We start from the raw sequence: 23,321 nt of genomic DNA, 5'->3' as shown, positions 1-23,321 counted from the left end.
TGCTGCTCTGATGGCTGTTGCCAGAAGGTATGCTAATATTCTGGGAGGGCATGAGAGTTAGAATCAACACGACCACTGAGGCTGAGGCCTTTATGGAAAAAAATAAAGTCCTCCTAGATAAACCCAATGACACTACACCGGACTTACAGGACACGGGAGGTGCTGGAGCCCTGCCAGCGGGGTGGGGAGAAGAGGCAACATTGAGAAAACTCAGATCACAAAAATGAACTTGAAAATCTGTGTGATATAAAATGATTGAAATTATCTTAAGATAAAAGTTTATTGCTGACAAAATAGTACTTAGTAATATAAACTAATGTATTAGTAAATGAAAGTTATGAGAATGGGGGGAGGGCCATTTCCTGCATAATGTAACTGTCAAAATTTGTACTTCATCCATTACCCCTTTCCTTGAATATTTTGTTTTAAAAACCAATAAAATTTTGTTTAAAAAAAAAAAAAAGACTGATCTCTGCTGCTCTGAACTCTGAAATGAAACTAACTGTTCTCTCCTGCTTGTGTTCTGCTTGTAACTTCTACCACGTTGAAAGAATCTACTATTGGTATTGTACATTTATTCATCTGTTATTATGTATATAAAGAAGTTAATGAATCCAGTTGAATTAGTTATCTGTGTGTGATTTCTGGATTTGATTTTTCTGCAACAAACTGACAGCTACTAGTAAAATTAATAACTGTTAGCCCTCGGGCCTGTTCCCTCACATACAATGGCAGTTCCCAGAATTTCTCATAAAGAGCTATTCAACCTGTGGTGAAATAAACCTGTATCCTGTATAATAGCAAATTCTAATTCATCCTTTCCTCTCTTTAAAGACTGCAGAGTTGGAAGTGGCAGAGACTATCGTGGACATATTGCAACCACAGTGAGTGGTAAGACCTGCCAAGAGTGGCAATCTCATGGACAGACTTCTTTCACACCAGAGACTCACCCAATGTCAGGACTGGAGAAAAATGTAAGTACCATTGGCCACAAGAATTAGACCCTTGATTTAACAATTGTCAATAAGAAAGACAAAAAAATAGTGTCTGAATAGTAGACATAGTAATACCTGGAGACAGGAGAAGAGAAGAGAAGAGAAAGAGCTGGAGAAAAATCACAAAATACAAAGACCTGAAAATAGAAGTAGAAAGACTATGGCAAAAGAAAGCAAAGATAGCACCAATAATAATAGGCACCTTATATACAATTGCAAAATATCTGCTACATACCACCAGCCTTGATAAATGGATAAAATTGCCAAATTCCATCTAAACATTTGGCTGACTATGTGACCAATTATAATAATAACAATATTATCAGACAAGTTTATGTTCTGTTGGGTGACAAGAAAATAAGATGGGTCTTATATTAATTTTTGCTCCAAAGTACACCTTAGAGTTTATTTTCCAGTTAGGTCTTATTTTGGGGAAAATGCAGTCCAAAATGCATCCGTTTGGCTGATGATGTTAACTGACTTATTTTTTGGGGTGGGTGGGTAGGGACTTACATTACAAGCATCCTAAAAAATCATGCTAGGGTTTATTTTCTAGTTGGGTCTTATTTTCAGAGAAGATACAGTATTACTTTATTTCTTTATAGTACTGCAGAAATCCTGATGGTGATACAAGCGGTCCTTGGTGCTATACAACAGATGAAGAAACAGTCTGGGAATATTGTGATGTTCCACAGTGCTGTAAGTACACTATTAATAAGTGTATTATTTGGGGGGGGGGGAGGGAGAAATCCATGTTTAGTGAGAAATAAATGATGGATGAGGCCACAATGTGATGACCATAACTGGCAATGACTATTTAATTTTTTATCATCTTCTCTTATTCTGCTTTTTACTATATAATTTACTCTCCCTGCCCAAAATTCTTCTGCCCACATTCAGTTGAGCAATTTAGATGTAAGGGTGGTCCAGATTGATTTTCTGTCCTAAGCACTGCCCAACAATGGTGCCCCTCTGCCTGTCCGTTGCTTAACCGACAAGACATTAAGGCTCAATAAAAGTAAAGTTGAATGTTGGAGTGAAATAATTGAGAGCTCCCCCGACTGGCCTTGATGCTCTAAACACAGGCTTATTTTTCTTAATGATTAACTGCTGAAGAAGATAAAGGCTGCAGCCAGTAGTTAGACTGCTGGTTCCCATTGTTGATTTCTCAATTTCATTTAAAACATTTTATATCAACTCTCTCTCTGATCTATCATTTATCTATCTATCAGTATCTAGGTATATCTATCATCTCTGTCTGTCTGTCTATCTATCTATTTATCTATCTATCATATAATCTATCAACTATATTGAGTTATCATCCATCCATCCATATGACTACCTCTCTATGATTTTGATGCATGATGACAATCAAAGTGTTTCCATGGTTTACACTAAAAAATTCCAAAGAGTTTTCGATGCTGAGCTAAATAGGTTGTTTTGATAACAGCAGCCATCTCTAATTCCCTATCCTTACCGCATCATACACAAACACATGGTGCATATCATTCTCTTCCAGGGGTGGGTTTCAGCCGGTATGCAACGGTACGCGGGTACCACTTCGTGAAATTTAGTGTGCCTTCCCGTACCTGAGCTTCGGGAGGCCCCGTACCAGAACGCTCTCTCCCCTGGTCTGCCCTCCCCCGCTTGCTCCCCCTGCCCGCCCAGTCGCCGCTCACTCGCCCCACCTGTCTGCAACAGGCTTGCCCCACCCACCCACTTCCTTTGCCAGAGTGGAGGATTGGGAGAAGCCCACATGTTGCATTCTCCCTTCTCTTTGACAGCTGCCTGGTTTCCAATGGGGTTGGGGAAGAAATCCATGTGTTTTTCCTCCCTCTGCATGGATCCCCCCCCTTGGAAACGAGACAGCTGTCAAAGAGAAGGGAGCAGCGTGCATGCACCACGTGGGCTTGTCCAACAGCCAAAGAAGAAACAGGAGGTGAGGATTTGGTTGTTGTGAGAAGCCCACATGGCGTGCGCTCCCTTCTCTTTGAAAGCCGCCTCATTTCCAATAGTGGGGGAATCCATGTGTTTTTCCTCCCTCTGCATGCATCCTCTCCCAAGCCACATGGGCTTGTCCAACAGCCAAATCCTCGCCTCCTGTTCCTTCTTCAGCTGTTGGACAAGCCCACGTGGCGCATGCTGCTCCCTTCTTTTTCACAGCCGCCTCATTTACAATTTGGCGGGGGGAACCATGCATTTTTCCTTTCTCTGCATGGATTTCCAGCCTCGCAGCTGATCCAGTCCCCCTTACACATGCACATTGTGTGTGTGTTTGTGTGTATGTGCATGTGCATGACGTGCGTGCCTTCTGTGGCATGCCCAACACCTTTGGACACCCATCAGGTCACCCATCGAGCGGCAGAGAAATCTGGCTTTGGCAAAAGGAAAAAAAAGTCATTTGAAATTAGCCCTCTCTGTCACTCTGCTAAAAAGGCGGGAACTAAGGCCAAGAGATAACAGGACGATTAACCATATTCAGTTAACCCCCAGAGCGGTAAGAGGCTGAATTGGGAGCTCTGTGAATTGGCTTGTAGGACACAGAATGCCGTGATCATAGGATTTATTGGCCACCTGTTTTAGTTTATAGAATATATCTATGAAAATAATGGGAAGGGAAGTGTGTGTATGAGAGAGAGGAAGTAAGAGAGAAAGAAAGAAAGGAAGAAAGGAAAGACAGAGAGGAAAAAAGAAAACAAGAAAGAAAGGAAGAAAGAAGGAAGGAAAGAAAAAGAAAGAGAACTTATGACCACAATTGAGCCCAAAATTTTGGTTGCTAAGCAAGAGCGTTGTTAAGTGAGTTCACCACATTTTCCAAGTTGGCCCACATCCACTCGGTCACATGACCGCCAAGCCACACCCATAAAACAGGCCACACCTACAGAATAGGTACTAAAAAAATTTGAAACCCACCACTGTTCTCTTCAGATATCCCAACTGACCTATTTCAGGCCTCAGCTATTGATAAAATTAATAACTCTTAACCTTTGGACCTATTCTTTCACAAACAAAGGCAATTCTCCGGATTCCTCATTAAAGGAAATAATTATTGAACCTTTACTATAGTGTGCATATCTTACATCTCTCCCATTTGTATTTCAGCTGTTCCCGATGATGGGTGTGGAAGAGCCAAATATCCACCACGTCTATGTTATGGAAGAGTTGTTGGTGGTTGTGTTTCAAATCCTCATTCTTGGCCCTGGCAGATGAGTCTCCGTATTGAGTATTAAATATAATATATAATATAAATATCTTACATACTGCTCTTGTAGGTAAAATAGGAGGCGGAAGTAATATTAGGTACATTTGCAACCTCTAGCTATTTATAAAAATAATAAAGATGAGATATAGATAAATAAATAATAGGATTATTTTATTATATTTATTATATTTCTCATCCACCCAATAAGCAAAGATCTCTGTTGTTATATTCTATTTATTGCTCAGGGCTTGTACCTTCCTTATTTGAAACTTTTCAATGAACTTGCTTATAGTTTTTTTTTAAAGGGACCAGATTATTTTCTCCAAAGTTGTAAATAGTAGTCCATCTTTCCTTGCCAAAGCTAGTTTCTCTATACAGATTGTCCTTACTTACAATACAATACAATACAATAGTAGAGTTGGAAGGGACCTTGGAGGTCTTCTAGTCCAACCCCCTGCCTAGGCAGGAAACCCTTAATGACCATTTGTTCAGCAACTATTCAAAATTATAACAATGCTGAACAAAGGAATTTGTAATCTTCACCTGAGCTTGCATTACGCCTATAGTCACATAATTGTGATCGATGCATTTGGCAAGCATTCATACTCATGACATCTTTCCAAGTGCCTCATGATCATGTGATCCCCATTTATAGTCTTCCCTGCTGGCTTCCCCAGAAAGTCATCAGGGAAGCCAGCAGGAAAAGCCACAAGCCATTGCCACCTGGCTGGTTCCAGGAAGCTGACTGAAAAAGGTCCCTCCTGAAATCCAAGCTTGGATTTCTGCCTGGGTTTCCAGAATGGACCTTTTTCAGCCAGTCTCCTTCAGAACAAAATTCAATTCAATTCAATTCAATTTATTAGCGCTTATAGACCGCCCCCTCTCCCGAAAGGGACTCGGGGCGGTGTACAGTCCATGTCAAAGAACAAAATTAAAACAATTAAAATTACTACATGGAAAATATATATATACAAATATAAAATGGATAGATGCATAAGAGGAGGATAAAAGATGTGCAGGACTGTATTGCTAATAAATAATTAAAATAAACAGACATTAAGATCCCAATACCCAATAAAATTAAGACTATAGAATAATACCCTTAAAAACCAGTAAAATATAAATGCCAGGAGATAGGCGTTGAAATTATGCCAGGCCAGCCAGTCGAAACAGGTGAGTCTTTAGTTTCTGCCGGAAGGAGCGGAAGTCGGTGGTGGTTCTGATGTCGGGGGGGAGGTCATTCCAGAGGGTTGGGCCCATCACAGAGAAGGCCCTACTCCTTGGCGTCGCCTGCTGGCATTGCCTAGCGGACGGCACCAGGAGAAGCCCCTCTCTGTGAGAGCGAATTGGCCGCTGGGACGTATGTGGGAGGATGCGATCCCGCAGGTAACTGGGCCCTATGCCATGGAGCGCTTTAAAGATGGTGGTCAAAACCTTGAAACGCACCCGAAAGACCACAGGCAGCCAGTGCAGCTCACGCAGGAGTGGTGTCACATGGGAGTACCTGGTACTCCCCATGACCGCCCGCACGGCTGTGTTCTGGACTAGCTGCAGTCTTCGGGCGCGTCCCAAGGGAAGCCCCATGTAGAGAGCGTTACAGTAGTCCAGGCGAGACGTCACCAGTGCATGAGTGACCGTGCGTAGGGCATCCCGGTCCAGGAGGGGGCGCAATTGGCGCACCAGGCGAACCTGGTGGAACGCCCCCCTTGCCACGGCTGCCACATGATCGTCCATTGACAGCCGGGCATCTAGGAGGACGCCCAAATTGCGCGCCCATTCCACAGGGGGCAACTGCTCGCCCCCTATGGTCAGCGTTGGAATTAGCTGACTGAACCGAGGTGCCGGTAGCCACAGCCACTCAGTCTTGGAGGGGTTGAGTTTGAGTCTGTTGTCCCCCATCCAGACCCCGACGGCTTCCAAACACCGGGACATCACTTCGACAGCCTCACTGGGGTGGTTTGGGGTTGAAACGTACAGCTGAGTATCATCAGCGTAGAGGTGGTACTCAACCCCAAAACCACGGATGATCTCACCCAGCGGCTTCACATATGTGTTGAACAGGAGGGGCGAGAGGACCGTCCCCTGTGGCACCCCACAAGTGAGTGGCCTCAGGGTCGACCTCTGCCCCCCTGTCAACACACATTGCGACCGGTCGGAGAGGTAGGAGCCGAACCACCGTAAAACGGTGCCTCCGACTCCCATCCCCTCCAGCCGGCGCAATAGGATACCATGGTCGATGGTATCAAAAGCCGCTGAGAGATCTAATAGGACCAGGATAGAGGAGCAACCTCTATCTCTGGCCCTCCAGAGATCATCAACCAGCGCGACCAAGGCTGTCTCTGTGCTGCGTCCGGGTCGGAAGCCGGACTGGCGTGGGTCTAGATATTCGGATTCGTCAAGGTGTCGTGGAAATTGCTGCGCCACCACATTCTCAAAAAATGCCAGAGAGGCCGAGTCTCACCATCAGGCAGTGTTTTTTCTCCCAAAGGGGTTGGGTGAAAATAGTCTGTCATGAAGGGACTTCTTCATTCAGCCTCATTGAGAGCAAAAGCTCTAGCTGATAGATTGATTTCAGCCACTTGGGGCAGAGTTCTCTGGCAGGTAGAAAGGAAATTGTGGCAATGAGCTGGAAAAGAGATGCTCAAAGAAATTCAGTCATGAAAATGCAGATTCTTTTCTCCAGCTCCTCACTCGAGTTCTCTTCTGCCCATGGAGGGGAGAGTTTCAGCAAGCAGTTCTTTTGCTCCACTCACTTAATGACCACACCTGGGTAAGCCAGGAATGTCAAATAATGTCAAATCAGATCAGGGGGTAACCTGCTTTATCCTCACCATGAGGAAGAGAGAAGTTAATTGTGCAATGTTGCATCACTCAGGATCTTTCCTCTGCTGCATCTAACCATAACCCAACATCATACAGTGGCAACATCATTTCTGCCACCTCTCCATGATGTTGGTTCCATCTTTTAAATTGCCCTTAACTATACCTTTATTAAAATAGTATTTCTCCTCATATTGTGATTCTGCTCCAAAGTCTGAAAGGGTATGAAATATCCTGGACTTTGTCACTCAGCTTTCTGGAAGAGAGTCAGCTGTTTACATTGACTTCAATAGAAGTAACAGCAGAGACAGGACTAGGAGTGGTTACAACTTTCATTCTGGTATGGTTTTCTCCCAAGTCATTGATCAGTTGATAACAACATTTCAATTCAGCAATGGTGAAAGGACCTCACTCTATTCCAGCAATGGCAAACCTTTTTTGGCTCACGTGCCATAAGTGGGGGGAACGCAGGGGGGTCGGGTGCGGGCGTGTCGCACCCATAATGCAATGCGCGACCCCCCAGTGTGCATGCACGCACTACAGGTGCGACCCCCCATTTTTACATGCTTTTTTTGCCCTCCCCAGGCTCCAGAGGCTTTTGCTCGGAGGGTCGTTTTAAGCATTCTGAAGGCTTCAGGTAAGCCTCCGGACAGTCCCTGAAGCCTTTGGAGCGCTCAAAACAACCCTCCGAGCAAACCGGAAGTGACTTCCGGTTTGCTCGGAGGGTCGTTTTGAGCGCTCCGAAGGCATCAGGGAAGCTCATGAAGCCTCCGGACGGTCTCCAGGGTGGCGGGGGAGGCTCTTTTCGCCCTCCCCAGGCTCCTATAAAGCCTCTGGAGCCTGGGGAGGGTGAAAAATGGCTTTAAAAAAGGGTGAACTCAGCTGGCCAGCGCACGCATGTGCGCTGGCCAGCTGACAGGGCAGCACCTCACGTGCCCTGACAAATGGTTCTGCGTGCCACCTGTGGCATGCGTGCCATAGGTTCGCCATCACGGCTCTATACAGTGTGTTCGGAATAACAGTAAGAGAAACAACAACAACAATAATAAATGTAAAGGCCCTCTCAAATGATATTTAACTCCCGGGAACTTTATATCCATGTTTTGTTGGCAATACCTGGAAGTGGTTTGCCAATACCTTCAACTCCCAAGTCTAGCATGTAACTGTGAGATCTCCAGGTGGTCTCCCATCCAAGCACTACCCAATTCTGTCCCTGTTTAGAACAGAATCATGAGCAATTATTATTCTTTTAACATTTACCTTGTACTATTGAAACATTGCTTTTTGCATTCCATTGTTGCCTTCCCTAATGGTTTGCATCTGTCTCTCATCTGCTTGTAATACATTGTTAATTTAGATATCACTTTGAATGATAGATCCATAAAGCCCAAACCCATTATAAATCTTCTAATAGTTAAGGTAGTACAAGATAATGCTCTGCAAATATGGCTTCACACTCTGAATTTATTAGTCTCAAAGAAGAAAGAAAAGAAATGCCACACAGTTTGTTGTGAACTGTTGTAAATTTAAGCCATTTCATGGATGCTGTTATTAGCTTTGTGTAATGCTTGAAAATAAGGAGATTGAATAATGAATGAACAGCTTCTGATTTCTATGTGAATTATCTATCTATCTATCTATCTATCTATAAATGAAAACCACTCATGCCACATCACAAAAACTCCAGAACTCTAAAGCCTACAAACTTGAAATGTGGCACATATTTTCCTCTTGGCTTCTAGGTGCTGGCCTAGAAAGGATTTTTTGAAGTGACCATCAGATCATTAATATTTGTGATATTATTATTAACATGCTCTGATGCTAAGGAACTCCACACACCCTCCCCAACTGAAAAGATCTCTGCTCAAATTGCCACTTGGGCATGCCCAGCACGTGACTCATCTGGCCTGCTGGCTGGGAGTTTGGAGGGGAGCCTGAGAGAGAGAAGGGAATAAGATAGGGGAGGATTCTGTGGGGCAAGGCTGATGGAGAGAAGGGGGATAGGATAGGAAAGGTTTCTGTGGAGCAAGTTTGAGGGAGAGAAGGGGATAAGATAGGGGAGGATTCTGTGGGGCAAGCCTGATGGAGAGAAGGAGATAGGATAGGGGAGGATTCTGTGGGGCAAGCCTGAGGGATGGAGGGGGATAGGATAGGGAAGGATTCTGTGGGGCAAGCCTGAGGGAGAGAAGGAGATAGGATAGGGAAGAATTCTGTCCAGCAAACCTGAGAGAGAGAAGGAAGATAGGATAGGAGAGGCTTCTGTGGGGTAAACCTGAGGGAGAGGATAGCAAAGGCTAGGTTTTTGTGGGGCAAGCCTGAGGGAGAGAAGGGGTTAGGATAGGGGAGGTTTCTGTGGGGGAGAGGAGAGGCCGATTGTAACTACTCATTAATTTTTAAAGCTGTAAATGTAGATTTATCAAGCCCGGTCACATAGTTTTGTAGCAGAGCATGAGTATTCGGCTAGTTTACTATATAATTAATCTTATGTTTTCTTTTTTTTTCAGTGTTGACAAACGACATTACTGTGGAGGTACCTTAATACAGCCACAATGGGTTCTGACAGCAACTCACTGTTTAAACAAGTAAAACATTTATTTGCACATTGCCCAGAGTCCCTTTGTGAGGATGATTGGCAGCTTCAAAATATGATGAATAAAAACAAAACTTCCCTTGAGCAAGAGATCAGATTTTACCAATCCAATACTATTGTGCAAAGGGTTGAAATGTCAACTGGCAAAATTCACAACCTGGGAATTCTGGGAGTTGTAGTCACTCCATAGCTAGAAAACACCAGGATGTAGTAGATATTAATTAGACTATTGTATCTGGGCTGCAGAAATTCAGATGACTATCAGTTAGCAGCAAAGAGTTAGAGCAGTGATGGCTAACTTTTTGTCGTTTTGTGTCAAAAGTGTCTGTGTGCCACAGCATGCATGTGTGTACCCAAACCTATTATGCAATGCGTTTGCGATACCCCCCGTCTCACCGCTCATGAAACCCCTCATGTCCCGTTTTGGTCTTCGCAGGCCTCCCTGGGACCAAAAATGGGCTGTGGGGGGAGTGCACCCTCATGCTCCCCCACCCCCGCAGATTTACATGCAACCCCACCCCACCCCTGCACATGCACACGCATCTCTCGCATGCGTCCCTTCCCCCACACATGCACAGCAGAGACCCAAAAGCCAGCTGGCCGGCAGGTGGTGTGTGCACATGCGCAGTGGAGCTGAGCTGGGAGGGCTCCACATGCCATAGGTTCACCATCATGGAGTTAGAGCTTTCTATGTCTATTTTGGGCCATTTTGTGGTAACCTGGGCTTGTTATATTAATCCTAGCAGGTATTTGTCAGATTATGGCAAATCTACCATTTTGCCATTATGACAAATATGCCATTTAGTTTAGCATTAGCCATGCTCAGGGTTTAATTCACTCTTGATTATCTGAATGGTTTATGGCCCATCCTTCAATGCAATTCTGAGAGCAGAAGTTTGTAATCTGTTTGTAGCTGGCAAACTGTTGGATGTACAGATGCCACTAGAAATTGCAATGTTATACAAGTTTATCAACTCTTAGGAAACTATTTGAGGAAAAAAGGAAAACTAGAACCAGAAATCAGAAGAAAGCAATGTGTAATGTCTGAGAATTAATATGCTGTTAACAAAATTGGAAAGCTTCCCATTGGACATGACCGACTGACAGCAAGACTTCCTTATAGATTACAGATTATGGCTTGGTTCACAGTTTGTTCCAAACCATAGTATGATTTGTTTGCATATGGCTTTGTGATGTGTGTAAACATCTCTTTTGTGGCCTGCCATACCTACCAACTGGGTTCCCAGAAGAACCTGATGGCAAATGGGACGGACTATTTTTTCTCTAAAATAGTCATATAGACACAAACACAGATATAGGTATCAATAATCCCAAAAGGGAACAAAAAGACAAAAACACCTTCCCATCAGCAGTCAGTACCTAGCCAAGCGTAGATTAACACAAAGACCGACAAGAAATAAACAATACCTCAATCAAGGAATGACCAAACCAGTTAACAGTAAACAAAAATGTAAACATGAATGTAAACAAAAATATAAACAGTAAACAAAAAGAGGTAATGAAATACTCGGAAAGCAACCCACAAGCTCGTAAAACGAATCTTCACCCTCATCCTACACCTGAGCTACAGATATTGATCACGATTGTTAACAGTAAATAGCCCGATCAAAGAATCTCTAAGACCACCTCCACCAAGCCATTAGAACAGGGGTGTCCAAACTTGGCAACTTTAAGACTTGTGGACTTCAACTCCCAGAATTCCCCAGCCAGCAGAGCTGGCTGGGGAATTCTGGGAGTTGAAGTCCACAAGTCTTAAAGTTGCCAAGTTTGGACAACCCTGCATTAGAATATAAACTGAGAGCAAACCTCACTCCTTACTAGCAGTGATGAAGTTGCCTAGTTTGGGTCAACAAGCTCAGAGAAAACCAAGAACCCCTCATACATTTTCTCAGCTACTGTCTCTGAGTAATTACACATGGAAAAAGGCTGTAGCTCCAGGATGAGAAGATCCAGCTTTGGGTACAGAAAAGGCCGGTGTCAGTACTTCATTGGCATTTCTGTCCAGGGCTGGCAAGGGCCTGCATCTAAAGCCTTGGAAACCACTTGCCAAGTGGCACAGGGGTAATACTGAGCTGTATAGTATGGAATAGTGACCTGGCTTGGTGTTTCTGCTTCCTTTGTTTCTCAGCAAAGAAGAAATAGCTCCAACCAATGATGCATAGATTGTAGATTAACAACAATCAGTGTCATTTAGTAAGCGAATATAATTAAATAACCATTGGCATCTGATGCTTGGTATTTGATATTCTGGTTTTCCATCATTCCCCCAAATATTCAGAATGAAACAGTGATTTCGAGTCATTTAGCTTGTTAAGTCCAGCACAGTTTTTTTCACTTTTCTCAGAGTTAGCCTGGCCCTATTTGTCCTCCCTGCAGGCGTGCATAACATGGATCCACCTATGGTTCCAGTCTTCAGAAATTCTCATTGAATTGTCCTCTTCTTATCTGCCTAAGTTGTGGATCTATGAAGATATTCTCACCTGGGGTATTTGTCTTTTGTAGGTCATCAGAACTTAATTATTACACAGTGTCGCTCGGCCTGCACACAGAAGCAGCCTTAGAACCATCTGCCCAACATCGCAGCATTGTGAAAATATTGAAAGAACCACATGGGGAAGACATTGCCTTGCTGAAATTAAGCAGGTATCCTTTGGGTGACAATATTTATCTTTAATAATCTCTCTACCCTCCATTCCAAAACCCCTTGGTGTGAATATAGGAGCATTTCTAAAATGACATTTGAATTGATCCAGTTTCACTATGGTACAATGGTAATCTGAAGTTATTTATTTATTTATTTGACTTCTTAGTCGCCCCCTCTCCCCCAGGGGACTCGGGGCGACGTACACTAAACCCCAATGATAGTTAAAATTTAAAAATTAACAATTAACAATTAAAAATGCCCAAGAGGTGGAGAAGCTCTAAATTAAGACAGGCCGGCTAGTCAGAACAGGTGGGTCTTAAGTTTCATACGGAAGGAGCGGAGGTCAGTTGTTGTCCTAATGTCTGGGGGGGGTCATTCCAAAGGGTAGGGCCTATCACAGAGAAGGCCCTAGTCCTGGGCGCTGCCCTCTGACACTCTCTGGAGGACGGCACCCGGAGAAGTCCCTCTCTGTGCGAGCGAATGGGTCGCAGGGATGTGTGGGGCAGAACGCGATCCCGCAGGTAACTAGGCCCTGTGCCATGGAGCGCTTTAAAGATGGTAACTAACACCTTGAAGCGCACCCGGTAGGCCACAGGAAGCCAGTGCAGCTCGCGCAGGAGAGGTGTTGTATGGGAGAACCTTGTTCTCCCCATAATTGCCCGCGCGGCTGCATTCTGGACCAACTGCAATCTCCGGGTGCACCTCAAGGGGAGCCCCATGTAGAGAGCATTGCAGTAGTCCAGGCGGGACGTCACCAGCGCGTGAGTGACTGTGCGCAGGGCATCCCGGTCCAAAAGGGGTCGCAATTGGCGCACTAGGCGAACCTGGTGGAACGCCCCCCTCGCCACGGCTGCCACATGGTCATCCATAGCCAGCCGGGCATCTAGGAGGACGCCCAAATTGCGCGCCCGTTCCACCGGGGCTAATTGCTCGTCCCCGATGGCCAGAGATGGGATGTACTGGTTGAACCGGGAAGCCGGAAGCCACAGCCACTCTGTCTTGGAGGGGTTGAGCTTGAGCCTGTTGTCCCCCATCCAGACCCGCACGGCTTCCAGACACCGGGACATCACTTCGACGGCCTCGTTGGGGTGGTTTGGGGTGGAAATGTACAGCTGCGTGTCGTCAGCGTACAGGTGGTATCCCACCCCAAAACCACGGATGATCTCGCCCAGCGGCTTCATATATGTGTTGAACAGGAGAGGCGAGAGGACCGACCCCTGCGCGACCACACAAGTAAGGGGCCTCGGGGTCGACCTCTGCTCCCCTGCCAACACGCATTGCGTCCGGCCAGAGAGGTAGGAGCGGAACCACCGCAACACGGTGCCTCCTACCCCCAACCCCTCCAGACGGCGCAATAGGATACCATGGTCGATGGTATCGAAAGCCGCCGAGAGGTCTAATAGGACAAGGACAGAGGAGCAACCCCTATCCTTTGCCCTCCAGAGATCATCCACCAACGCGACCAAGGCCGTCTCCGTGCTGTGTCCGGGTCGGAAGCCGGACTGGCGCGGGTCTAGATAATCAGATTCCTCCAGGTGACGCGGGAACTGCTGAGCCACCACACTCTCAACAACCTTCGCTAAGAAAGGAAGGTTGGAGACAGGACGATAATTTGCTAGCTCCATTGGGTCCAGAGAAGGCTTCTTGAGCAGGGGCCTCACCACCGCCTCTTTCAAGGTGGCTGGTAGAAGGTCCTCACTCAACGAAGCGTTCACCAGTCCCAGTAGCCAGCCTCGTGAGCCCTCCCAGGATGCCAATACAAGCCAGGAGGGACACGGGTCCAGTAAACATGTGGTGGCTCGCAGTCACCCGCGCAACCTGTCCAAATCTTCGGTGACAACAGGGTCAAAATCCTCCCAGTGTGGTCTCTCAAGACTCGCCTCGGACGCCCCCCCTGGAGCACTGAAGGGGATCCATTCCTTCCGGATCTGATCAATTTTATCCTGCAGGTATTCTCCGAATTCCTCTGCCCTGCCCTGCAAGGGGGGATCCCGCTGCCCCTGTGACAGAAGGGAGCGGGTCACCCAAAACAGGGCAGCAGGGCGGTTCTCTGCGGACGCAATAAGGGTGGCACAATATCGGCGTTTGGCCACTCTTATTGCCATAAGGTAGGTCCTTAAATAGGCTCTTACCTGTGTTCGGTCAGATTCGGAGCGGGAGGATCTCCACTTGCTCTCTAGGCGTCTCCTGTGGCGTTTCATCGCCCTTAGCTCCCCGTTAAACCAGGGAGCCCGGGTCGATCGTTGCCACCGGAGAGGCCGCAAAGGCGCAACCCGGTCTAAGGCTCCGGCAGCCGCATTATTCCATGCAGCTACCAGATCCTCTGCCCGGGAGCGGGACAGGTCTGCAGGAGGTGGCCCAAGCTCCGCCTGGAACCTATCTGGTTCCATCAGACGCCTGGGGCGGAACCATCTAGGACAATCTGGTTCCGCCTCCCCGCGGCGGGGGGTAGCGCCAGGGAAGTCCAGCTGGAGAAGTGAGTGATCTGACCATGACAGGGGCATGATGGCTAAATCCCCTATTCCCAGATCACTCGTCCACTGGTCGGAGACAAGTAATGTCCAAATCAGTGGTGGGTTGCAGGCGGTACGCCCTGGTACGGGAGTACCGGAGCCTGCCCGGAGCACCGGGTACCATTCCGGTACGGTGCTCCGGAGGGCCCACCCGCCCGAGCTCCTTACCTGTCCTTTAAAGCGTTCGACGTTTGCGCACATGCGCATGGTTCATACAGCGCCTGCGCAATGCTCCTCCGAGCAACTGGAGCATCACGGAGGATTGCAGAGGCGTCACTGGAAGGTAAGATGCATGCGCACGCAACGTGTGTGTGTGTGTGTGTGCGCACGCCCCATACATTCATGTGGAGGACGCCGGGCCCAGAACCCACCTCTGGTCCAAATTTATTCATGCACACCATGCCTCTGCGTTTAGGTAGTTGCATTGTTGTTATGGACAAAATCATTGCAACTGGGATAAGCTTCTAGGATGGAAGAGTATCCATATAGTTCTTTTTTTAAAAATTGATAATGATTGGTTTGCGTACAATTTAGAAGGAAGAACATTAACTTCAAATTTGGCTTTAGCAGTAATTATATAGGAAGCAATCTATAACAACAGCATACTTAGAGCTTTTATTGCACCGTACTTAAGTTTAGGTCCACTAAAGATAAAAACACAGAGTTCTTCTACCAGGTGTTTGCATTATTTGTTTCTTAGATTTATGTCCTTCCTTTCTTCCAAGAGCTCAAGGTGGGATGCATAGCACTCCCTCCACACAAATTAATGTTTCTCCAGTTCTTGGTTATCTGTTCCCAATTCCTCTTAGAGTAGTGCTTCTCAAACCTGGTAACTTACGTGTGGACTTCAACTCCCAGAAATGTTTCCCAGAATTTTGGAGTTGAAGTCCACACATCTTAAAATTGACAAGTTTGAGAAACATTGCTCTAGAGAATAAATTCACTCTGGAATAGACAATGCACTTCCTGGAAATTTTGTCTTTGGGTAGATTCCACCTTAAATTTGGGGAGTTTCCACAATTTGTCTTTTTCTTTCTCTCCAACCACCACTAACCTTGATATATCTTCCTGCTCCTTTGCTTCCAGAGAAGTGTAAATACAGGAAGTCCTCTGCTTACAAGAGTTTGTTTAATGACTGTTCAAATTCACAACAGCACTGAAAAAAGTTACTTATGACCATTTTTCACCCTCACAACAATGGTGGCATCCCCATAGTCATAAGATCAAAATTCAGACGCTTGGAAACTGACTCATATTTATGACAGTTGCAATGTCCCAGGGGCTTGTGATAACCTTTTGTTACCTTTTAACAAACAAAGTCAATGGGGTAGCCAGATTACAGTGATTCACTTAACAACTGCAGCAAGAAAGGTTGTAAAATGCAGCAAAATTCATTTAACAACTGTCTTGTTTACACAGCTGGACCATGAGTCAATGATTACCTGTATCTTATTTCAAAATCCAGGCTTCTTTCAGCTCACTTGAGAAAACCCGCTGAGATATTTGTGGTTGTTTTGCTGGAAAATAGCTGACAAGGTCAAATAGCATAAAGGCAGGTTGACTTCACAAAAGACACAGGAGAACAATGATTCTTGGCTGGCTGGAGAATTCTAGGAGTTGAAGCCCATCCACTTTAAAGTTGCCAAGGTTGAGAAACACTGCACTAGAGGCTACAATGATGCTGAAGCTAATTAATGGTTTCTAATTCTTTATTCATACAACATTAAGATTCAATTTCATTATATCAAAGATGATCATTCCATTATATCAAAGGAGACAATGTTTTTATATAGGATGTCTCAAGGCTAATTATGGAGTGCAACCCTCTTAACTGTTATACGAGATTATCTTTCTTTCAGAAAGGGACTGCAGTAGCAAGAGTTCTTTGACTTGAAGAACAGACTGAAAAAGGGAGCTATATGATACTTGCTCATACCATACAATGCTCAATTATAGCTACTGCATTTATGGAAATGCTTATGTTTATATTCATTTTAGAGATCAAATTCTGAAGTTCAATGTGCCTAGAATGAAAAGAGCGTCAATATCGTTTTTCTCCCAGCCCAATACAGATCACCAATGAAGTCATTCCAGTCTGCTTGCCTTCAGCCAACGTTGTTGTAGCAGGTGGAACAGAATGTTATGTCACAGGATGGGGAGACACAAAAGGTGAGAGACCTCAGAGTGGTTAAAAATTCAAAGAACCCACCATTCTGTTTTCACATGTCTTCCTTTCCCCTTCCCATCTTTTTTAATTGATGGATATAAAATGGATGAGTTTTTATTGATTTTTATTGAGGGATTTTATCTTCCATACATCTGGAGACTTGGAATGAATGAACGAATGAATGCTTTCATATTTATTGTCTGGTCACAAACAAAATTTATTCACTATGGGAGATTTGAAAAAAAAAACTTTATTCATGGGATGTATTTTACAATAGGATGTTTCAAGCTTATGGATGGTTCTTGGACAGGTAAATTCCATCACAGGGATGGCTGAGGTAGAGATCAGTTTTAATTCAACAAGGAAAGGAGTTCTATTTGTATTAGAGACTATACAGCACCACACAAATTAGACACATTTCTGTTTTTAACAGGGGCGGCCATATAATTTTAATAGGAAAATATTTAGCAAAATACTTGGTTAAGTCTAATGGTCGTTAGTAACCATTTGCAGTTATGACAGTGATGAAAAAGGAACTTTGTGACAACTCCTCACATTTATGACCTTCACAAGTCTGTAAAGCAAAGGAAACCTTTGCACAAGTGGAAAAAGCACTTTCCACTGGTGATTGGTAAATGAGGATTACCCCAAATAGATTTGGGCTGTAAGATCCAATTGACCACCAGATGGCAGAAAAACGTTACACTTGTTTAGTTTCTGAGCTGCAAGGTAGTAGTCACATGAAATTTTTAGAGATTAACAGGGTGGTAAAAAGGGACTTTTTTATATATTGCCATACTTGGTGATGATGAAGCTTCCTTGATCATATTAGAATATTATTGGTTTCATTTTATACCATGGACAAATTATGCCTGCATCCTGAAGCTTTAAGTAACATTTCCATTAAAAAAAAGCTAGAGGAATCTGATCCCATTCTTACCAAATCAGGAAGCATACAGAATAACAGAGTAAGAAAGGACTTTGGAGGTCTTCTAGTCCACCCCACTGCTCCAGCAGGAAACCCTATATGATTTCAGACAAATGTTTGTCCAAATGTTTCTTTAAAATTTTCAGTGTTGGAGTTTTTGCAACTTCTGGAGGCAAATTGTTTCATTGATTAATTATTCTGTCAGGAAATTTCTCCTTAGTTCTAGGTTGCTTCTCTCCTTGATTAATTTCCATTCACTGCTTCTTGTCCTGCCTTCAGGTGCTTTGGAGAATAGTTTGACTCCCTCTTCTTTATGGCAACCCCTGAGATATTGGAACAGTAGTCCTTTAAACTAGACATGCCCAATTCCAGTTATTTAGATATTTTAGCCCCCAGTCTCCTAATAATCCCTGTTGCTTCTTCTCTGTATTATCCTGTATGGGTTTTCCTTTCATTTTGTCCTCCTTCCCATCTGCTTTTCAAAGGAACTGGTGGAGAAGGCTTACTTAAAGAGACTGGCTTCCCTGTCATTGAGAATAAAGTGTGTAACCGGCCTGAGTTTCTAAATAATGGAGTTTGTAACCACGAACTCTGTGCTGGTAATATTGATGGTGCATCTGATAGCTGTGAGGTAAGATATGGCTTGTCAATAAACCCAAGGATGTTTCATTTTTTCCCCAGTGAAAATGCCACCTCAGAGGAAGTTTCCCTCTGCAAGTAAAGAAAATATTTATTCTCCATAGTGGTGGAGGTAACATCTAGACTGGGTTGACCTTCATTCACTCATTGCGAGGACTAAGCCTGACAGTTAAATTAAACCACGTCCCCTGTCACTAGGCAAAAGCCCAGTTCCGACTCAGTCCACAAACAGCCTGTGTTTCAAGGAACAGGAGTTCCTGACGGTTACCACGGATGCCAGCCTCTTCGGCTGGGGGGGCCACCCTCCAGGCACAGGTAGCACAGAGTCAGAGGGACCAGTTGGACCGCACCCACAACATAAACTGGATAGAGTTGAGGGCGGTCCACCTGGCTCTACGCCACTTCCTCCCGTCGGTGACGGGGAAGCATGTCCTCGTGCTTACGGACAATGTGTCTGCCAAGGCACATATCAACCGCCAGGGGGGCACCAAATCTCGGCTTCTCATGGACGAAGCCATGAGGCTGGGCCTTTGGGCAGAGAAGAACTTGCTGCCCCTCACCTCGGAACATATCTCGGGGGTGGACAATTTGTAGGCAGACTGGCTCAGCCGCGAGAATCTGGACAACTGCACCCCTCATTATTTTAGGACATTGTGGGCAGGTTTGGTATGCTGGTGGTGGACCTGTTTGCCACCCCTCAGAACAGTCAACTTCCACGGTTCTTTTCCAGATACCCTGCTCCTCGGGCGGAAGTGGCGGATGCCTTGAGATGTCACTGGCCCAAAGGCCTTCTGTACGCCTTCCCGCCCTTGCCCCTTTTGCCCAAGGTAGTGCAAAAGATTCTGAGGGAGGGGGCCGAGGTGGTGCTGGTCACCCCACACTGGCCACGCAGGCCTTGGTTCGCCGACCTGCGGACACTTTCTGTAGGCAGGCCCTGGAGGATCCCTCGGGACAGGATCTCCCTCCATCAGGGGTCGCTGAAACATCCAGACCCTCAGTGGTTCCAGTTGACTACCTGGTGTTTGAGCGGAACGTCCTAAAGGAGGACAGATTCTCCCCCAGGGTCATTGACACCATTCAGGCCGCAAGACGGCCGTCCACTGACAGGATTTACAATGCCACCTGGAAGGCCTTCTGTGCCTGGGGCATTGGCAAGTCCTTGGACCCTGCCCAAGTCACAATACCACAACTGCTTGAGTTCCTGCAGGATGGTCTGGACAAAGTCTGGCTCCAAATACCATCAGGAGACAGGTGGCGGCCATATCTCCCATCTTGGCGTGTGGGGGTCCCCTTCCCTTGCCCAGTTACCCATGGTGCGCAACTTCCTCGGGGGCGTCCAATCTCAAGCCCCCTGCGGTCCATAGGTACCCTTCCTGGGATCTGACCAAGGTTCTAGACGCATTGACTAGGGCTTCCTTTGAACCTCTGAGGGAGGTCTCACTCAGGTTTCTGTCCTTAAAGGTTTCCTTCCTTGTGGCCATAACTTCGGCACGTCGGATTTCAGTGTTGCAGGCTCTTTCGTCCAGGAAGGAGCTGTGCGTTTTCCATGCTGATCGAGTGGTCTTACGCCTGGACCCCTCCTTCATCCCCAAGGTGTGTTCTTGTTTCCACAGGACTCAAGAGGTGATTTTGCCCAATTTCTGTCCTAATCCGGTCCATCCTCTGGAGCGCAAGTGGCACACCTTGGATGTCAGGAGGGCCCTTAAGATTTATCTACAGCGTACGGCTGCGACTCGGAAATCCGATGCTCTCTTTGTCTCCTTTCAGCCAACTTCATTGGGTAACAAGGTCTCCTCTCCTACTATTTGCTGCATGTATTGCAAAGGCCTACTAATCTCAATCCATACCTGTACCAGGTCGGCTGACTGCACACTCAACTAGGAGTGCGGCTACATCAGCAGCCTGGGCAGCCCAGGCATCTTTGGCTGAAATCTGTAGGGCATCAACTTGGGCTACCCCTTCTCCGTTTATTAAAAACTATACGCTAGACATCTTCGCCTCTGCAGATGCAGTTTTTGGCCGCAGGGTGCGACAATCTGTTCACAGGACAAGCACTGCACAGAACCAGTTATGACCCACCCGGGACGAGAAAGAGTGGGGTTACTTTGGTACGTCCCAGTCTGGATGCTACCTCCACCACTATGGAGAAAAGGCGTTGGTCCTTACCTGAGACGCCTCTTCTCATAGGGTGGAGGTAGCATCCAGCCCCTCCCATAACGAACTGGTTCTATGTTATAGACATCTGTTAGGGGGGGTGCTCTCATTGCGGATTTCTCTATGTACAAGTGTTATTGGTTTTAGACGTTTTTACTGAAATAAATTGTTTTAAACTGTTATGCTGGACATTGATTTACTGATTTCTGGTTGGCGATGAAGCATTGAGTCTGACATCCTTCGTCGGAATTGGGCTTTTGCCTAGTGACAGGGGGCGTGGTTTAATTTAACTGTCAGGCTCAGTCCTCGCAATGAGTGGATGAAGGTCAACCCAGTCTGGATGCTACCTCCACCCTACGAGAAGAGGCGTCTCAGGTAAGGACCAACGCCTTTTTTAAATGCTGAATGTGGGTATGTGGCACAGCCTGTTTCCGGGCTATGTTGAGGATGTCTTTATGATTCTCCAGGATACTATTTGTTTGATTTCTTGTTTATTTTATCTTTGTATATACTTTTATTTGTTTTAGTATTGGGAGACACCCAGAGGCATAGGCTGAGATGGGTTGCTGTATAAATCAACCAATTAATTAAATGAGTAAATCCAATTAATAAAATAAAATATCTTCTTACTGAAGAACCCATCCAGTTCATGTTATTTGTATAACACCCACCTTTTGGGTCCAGTTTGACCCTCATGAAGTCCTTTTAATGATTAGCTTTGTAAGAGATTGTCAGGCAATAAAGTCATCCAGTGAGAATGGTGTGTAACGTATCTTAGGGCTATGTTGATTTCTCTTGCACTCCTGGTTCATTGTTTCCAAATACTCGGTTCCAGGGTGACAGTGGAGGCCCTTTGGTCTGTGAAGAGCAAGGAAGATATGTGCTACATGGAGTCACCTCCTGGGGTCTCGGCTGTGCCCAGCCCATGAAACCTGGCGTTTATGTGCGAGTGTCTCATTTTATGCCATGGATCCAAAAAATTCTAAGAGAAAATTGAGCTGCCAATAACCTCTTGCCGAAAGCACCAAAGAGAAAGAAGAATAAATAGAAGTGAAGTGCAATATAACGAAATAATTTACATGAATGTAAAATACATACCATGAATATCCTGTAAGCAACACTTTCTTTCTTTCTTTCTTTCTTTCTTTCTTTCTTTCTTTCTTTCTTTCTTTCTTTCTTTCTTTCTTTCTGTCTGTCTGTCTGTCTGTCTTTCTTTCTTTCTTTCTTTCTTTCTTTCTTTCTTTCTTTCTTTCTTTCTTTCTTTCTTTCTTTCTTTCTTTGTTGGTTAACACCTCTGTTGGTTACAAGGTGCCTGAGTTTGTGGAACAGTCATCTGTGTTAATTATGATGTAGAAAATCTGAGGAAATTGAATTGCTAGCATTTGGCAGGATAAATAGCCACTGAAGGAGGAAACCTCTTGGTATTATAGCATGACTTTTGGGACACTTGGCATCCAGGTTGTCTGTTTTTCTGTCTGTCTGCCATGTCATGCCATCTACCTACCTACCAAGTATCCAAAATGATACAATATGGTTCCAAAAAGAAAGGCTCTTTCTTAAGATGAAGTGGAGAAAGATTTCTACAAAATTTCTATACAGCAATGTTGGATGGCTATGATCGTGGACCATTCATTTCTTTCTGCAAATGGCATTATATCTTTAATGCTGCATTATATGAATTGCTCATTCAGTTTCATGAGCACCATGAGTAAAAATTCACCAAGAAATGTTTACCCAAGTTATAACTGAATATGCATGTGCAACATTCCTTTCTGACTCTTTCATGATAGCTGGGGAATTCTGGGAGTTGAAGTCCACAAGTCTTAAAAGTTGCCAAGTTTGGAGGTCCTTGGTCTGGGCCATCTAGATTTGCTGGGAATCTCTTTGGAATACATGATCAACCTTCTACATTGCCTTAGGAATGAAACATGCCATATAACCATGTTCTTTCATACTTGTTTTGTTCAAAAGTATCCAAAAGCCTTTAAACTGCATTCTCAAATTTACTCACTTTTTCTTTTGCACATTTAAAATTACATCTTAAGCTTGGTCAACTGCTTTTCTCTAGGCAAAGCCAGTTTATAATTTTTGACCAGTTGTTGGGTGTGGGAGGAGAAAGCAATAGGCAAACTCTCTTCTACTTTGAATACCAAATCTATGTTCCGAGAGAAACCAGAGAGGAGATTTAATCTGGCTTTATATTTGGTACACAGCTGTAACGCAAGCAATGTTAGTTACGTATTTGTGAAAAAATTGAATTGGCTTTTGCTTCAGGAGAGACTTTTATATAAAGCAACTAAAACCATGAAAGGAAGGAATTTCCTCTGGAGGATGGTAAAAAGAAGAAGAAGTAAAGACTAAATTCCCCCCTCCATACCTGCTAGGTGAGCTTGATGCCTGTCTGACCCAACCAGAGAATGTGAATCTGAAAAGATTGCAATGTTCAAGAAACCAATTAAATCCTTGAGAGTAGCTGTCCAGCCTCTCAAAAATATCCACAGATGGCAAAGCCACAACCCTGTTCCTGTACCTCACTTCGTATCTAGTTTATCTCTCCGATATCTAAGAATTCGCGGTAAGCATAGATTGCTGAGTAGACAGAACTTAAGAGAAACATCAATTAAGAGAATGGTTGAACAAGTAGCAAC

At 45.0% G+C, this 23,321-nt stretch overlaps 1 protein-coding gene across 1 annotated transcript in view; it reads left to right on the top strand.

The window, feature by feature from the left end:
- LOC309387759 (plasminogen-like) overlaps nt 1-22,213 on the top strand; it is a 47,994-nt gene extending 25,781 nt beyond the window's left edge. Inside the window, exons 12-19 of the mRNA XM_081944514.1 lie at nt 835-974; nt 1,601-1,694; nt 4,098-4,218; nt 9,522-9,599; nt 12,131-12,271; nt 16,848-16,954; nt 18,366-18,511; nt 21,509-22,213. Coding sequence (XP_081800640.1) covers nt 835-974; nt 1,601-1,694; nt 4,098-4,218; nt 9,522-9,599; nt 12,131-12,271; nt 16,848-16,954; nt 18,366-18,511; nt 21,509-21,670 — 989 coding nt within the window. The 3' untranslated portion in view covers nt 21,671-22,213. The remainder of the gene's footprint in view (nt 1-834; nt 975-1,600; nt 1,695-4,097; nt 4,219-9,521; nt 9,600-12,130; nt 12,272-16,847; nt 16,955-18,365; nt 18,512-21,508) is intronic.
- Nucleotides 22,214-23,321: the final 1,108 nt, after the last annotated feature.

This window comes from Natrix helvetica (assembly GCF_964273705.1).
Source record: "Natrix helvetica genome assembly, chromosome: 2".
NCBI lineage: Eukaryota > Metazoa > Chordata > Lepidosauria > Squamata > Natricidae > Natrix > Natrix helvetica.
Note: the sequence above shows the minus strand (reverse complement) of the source record. Positions and strands in the feature narration are given on the sequence as shown.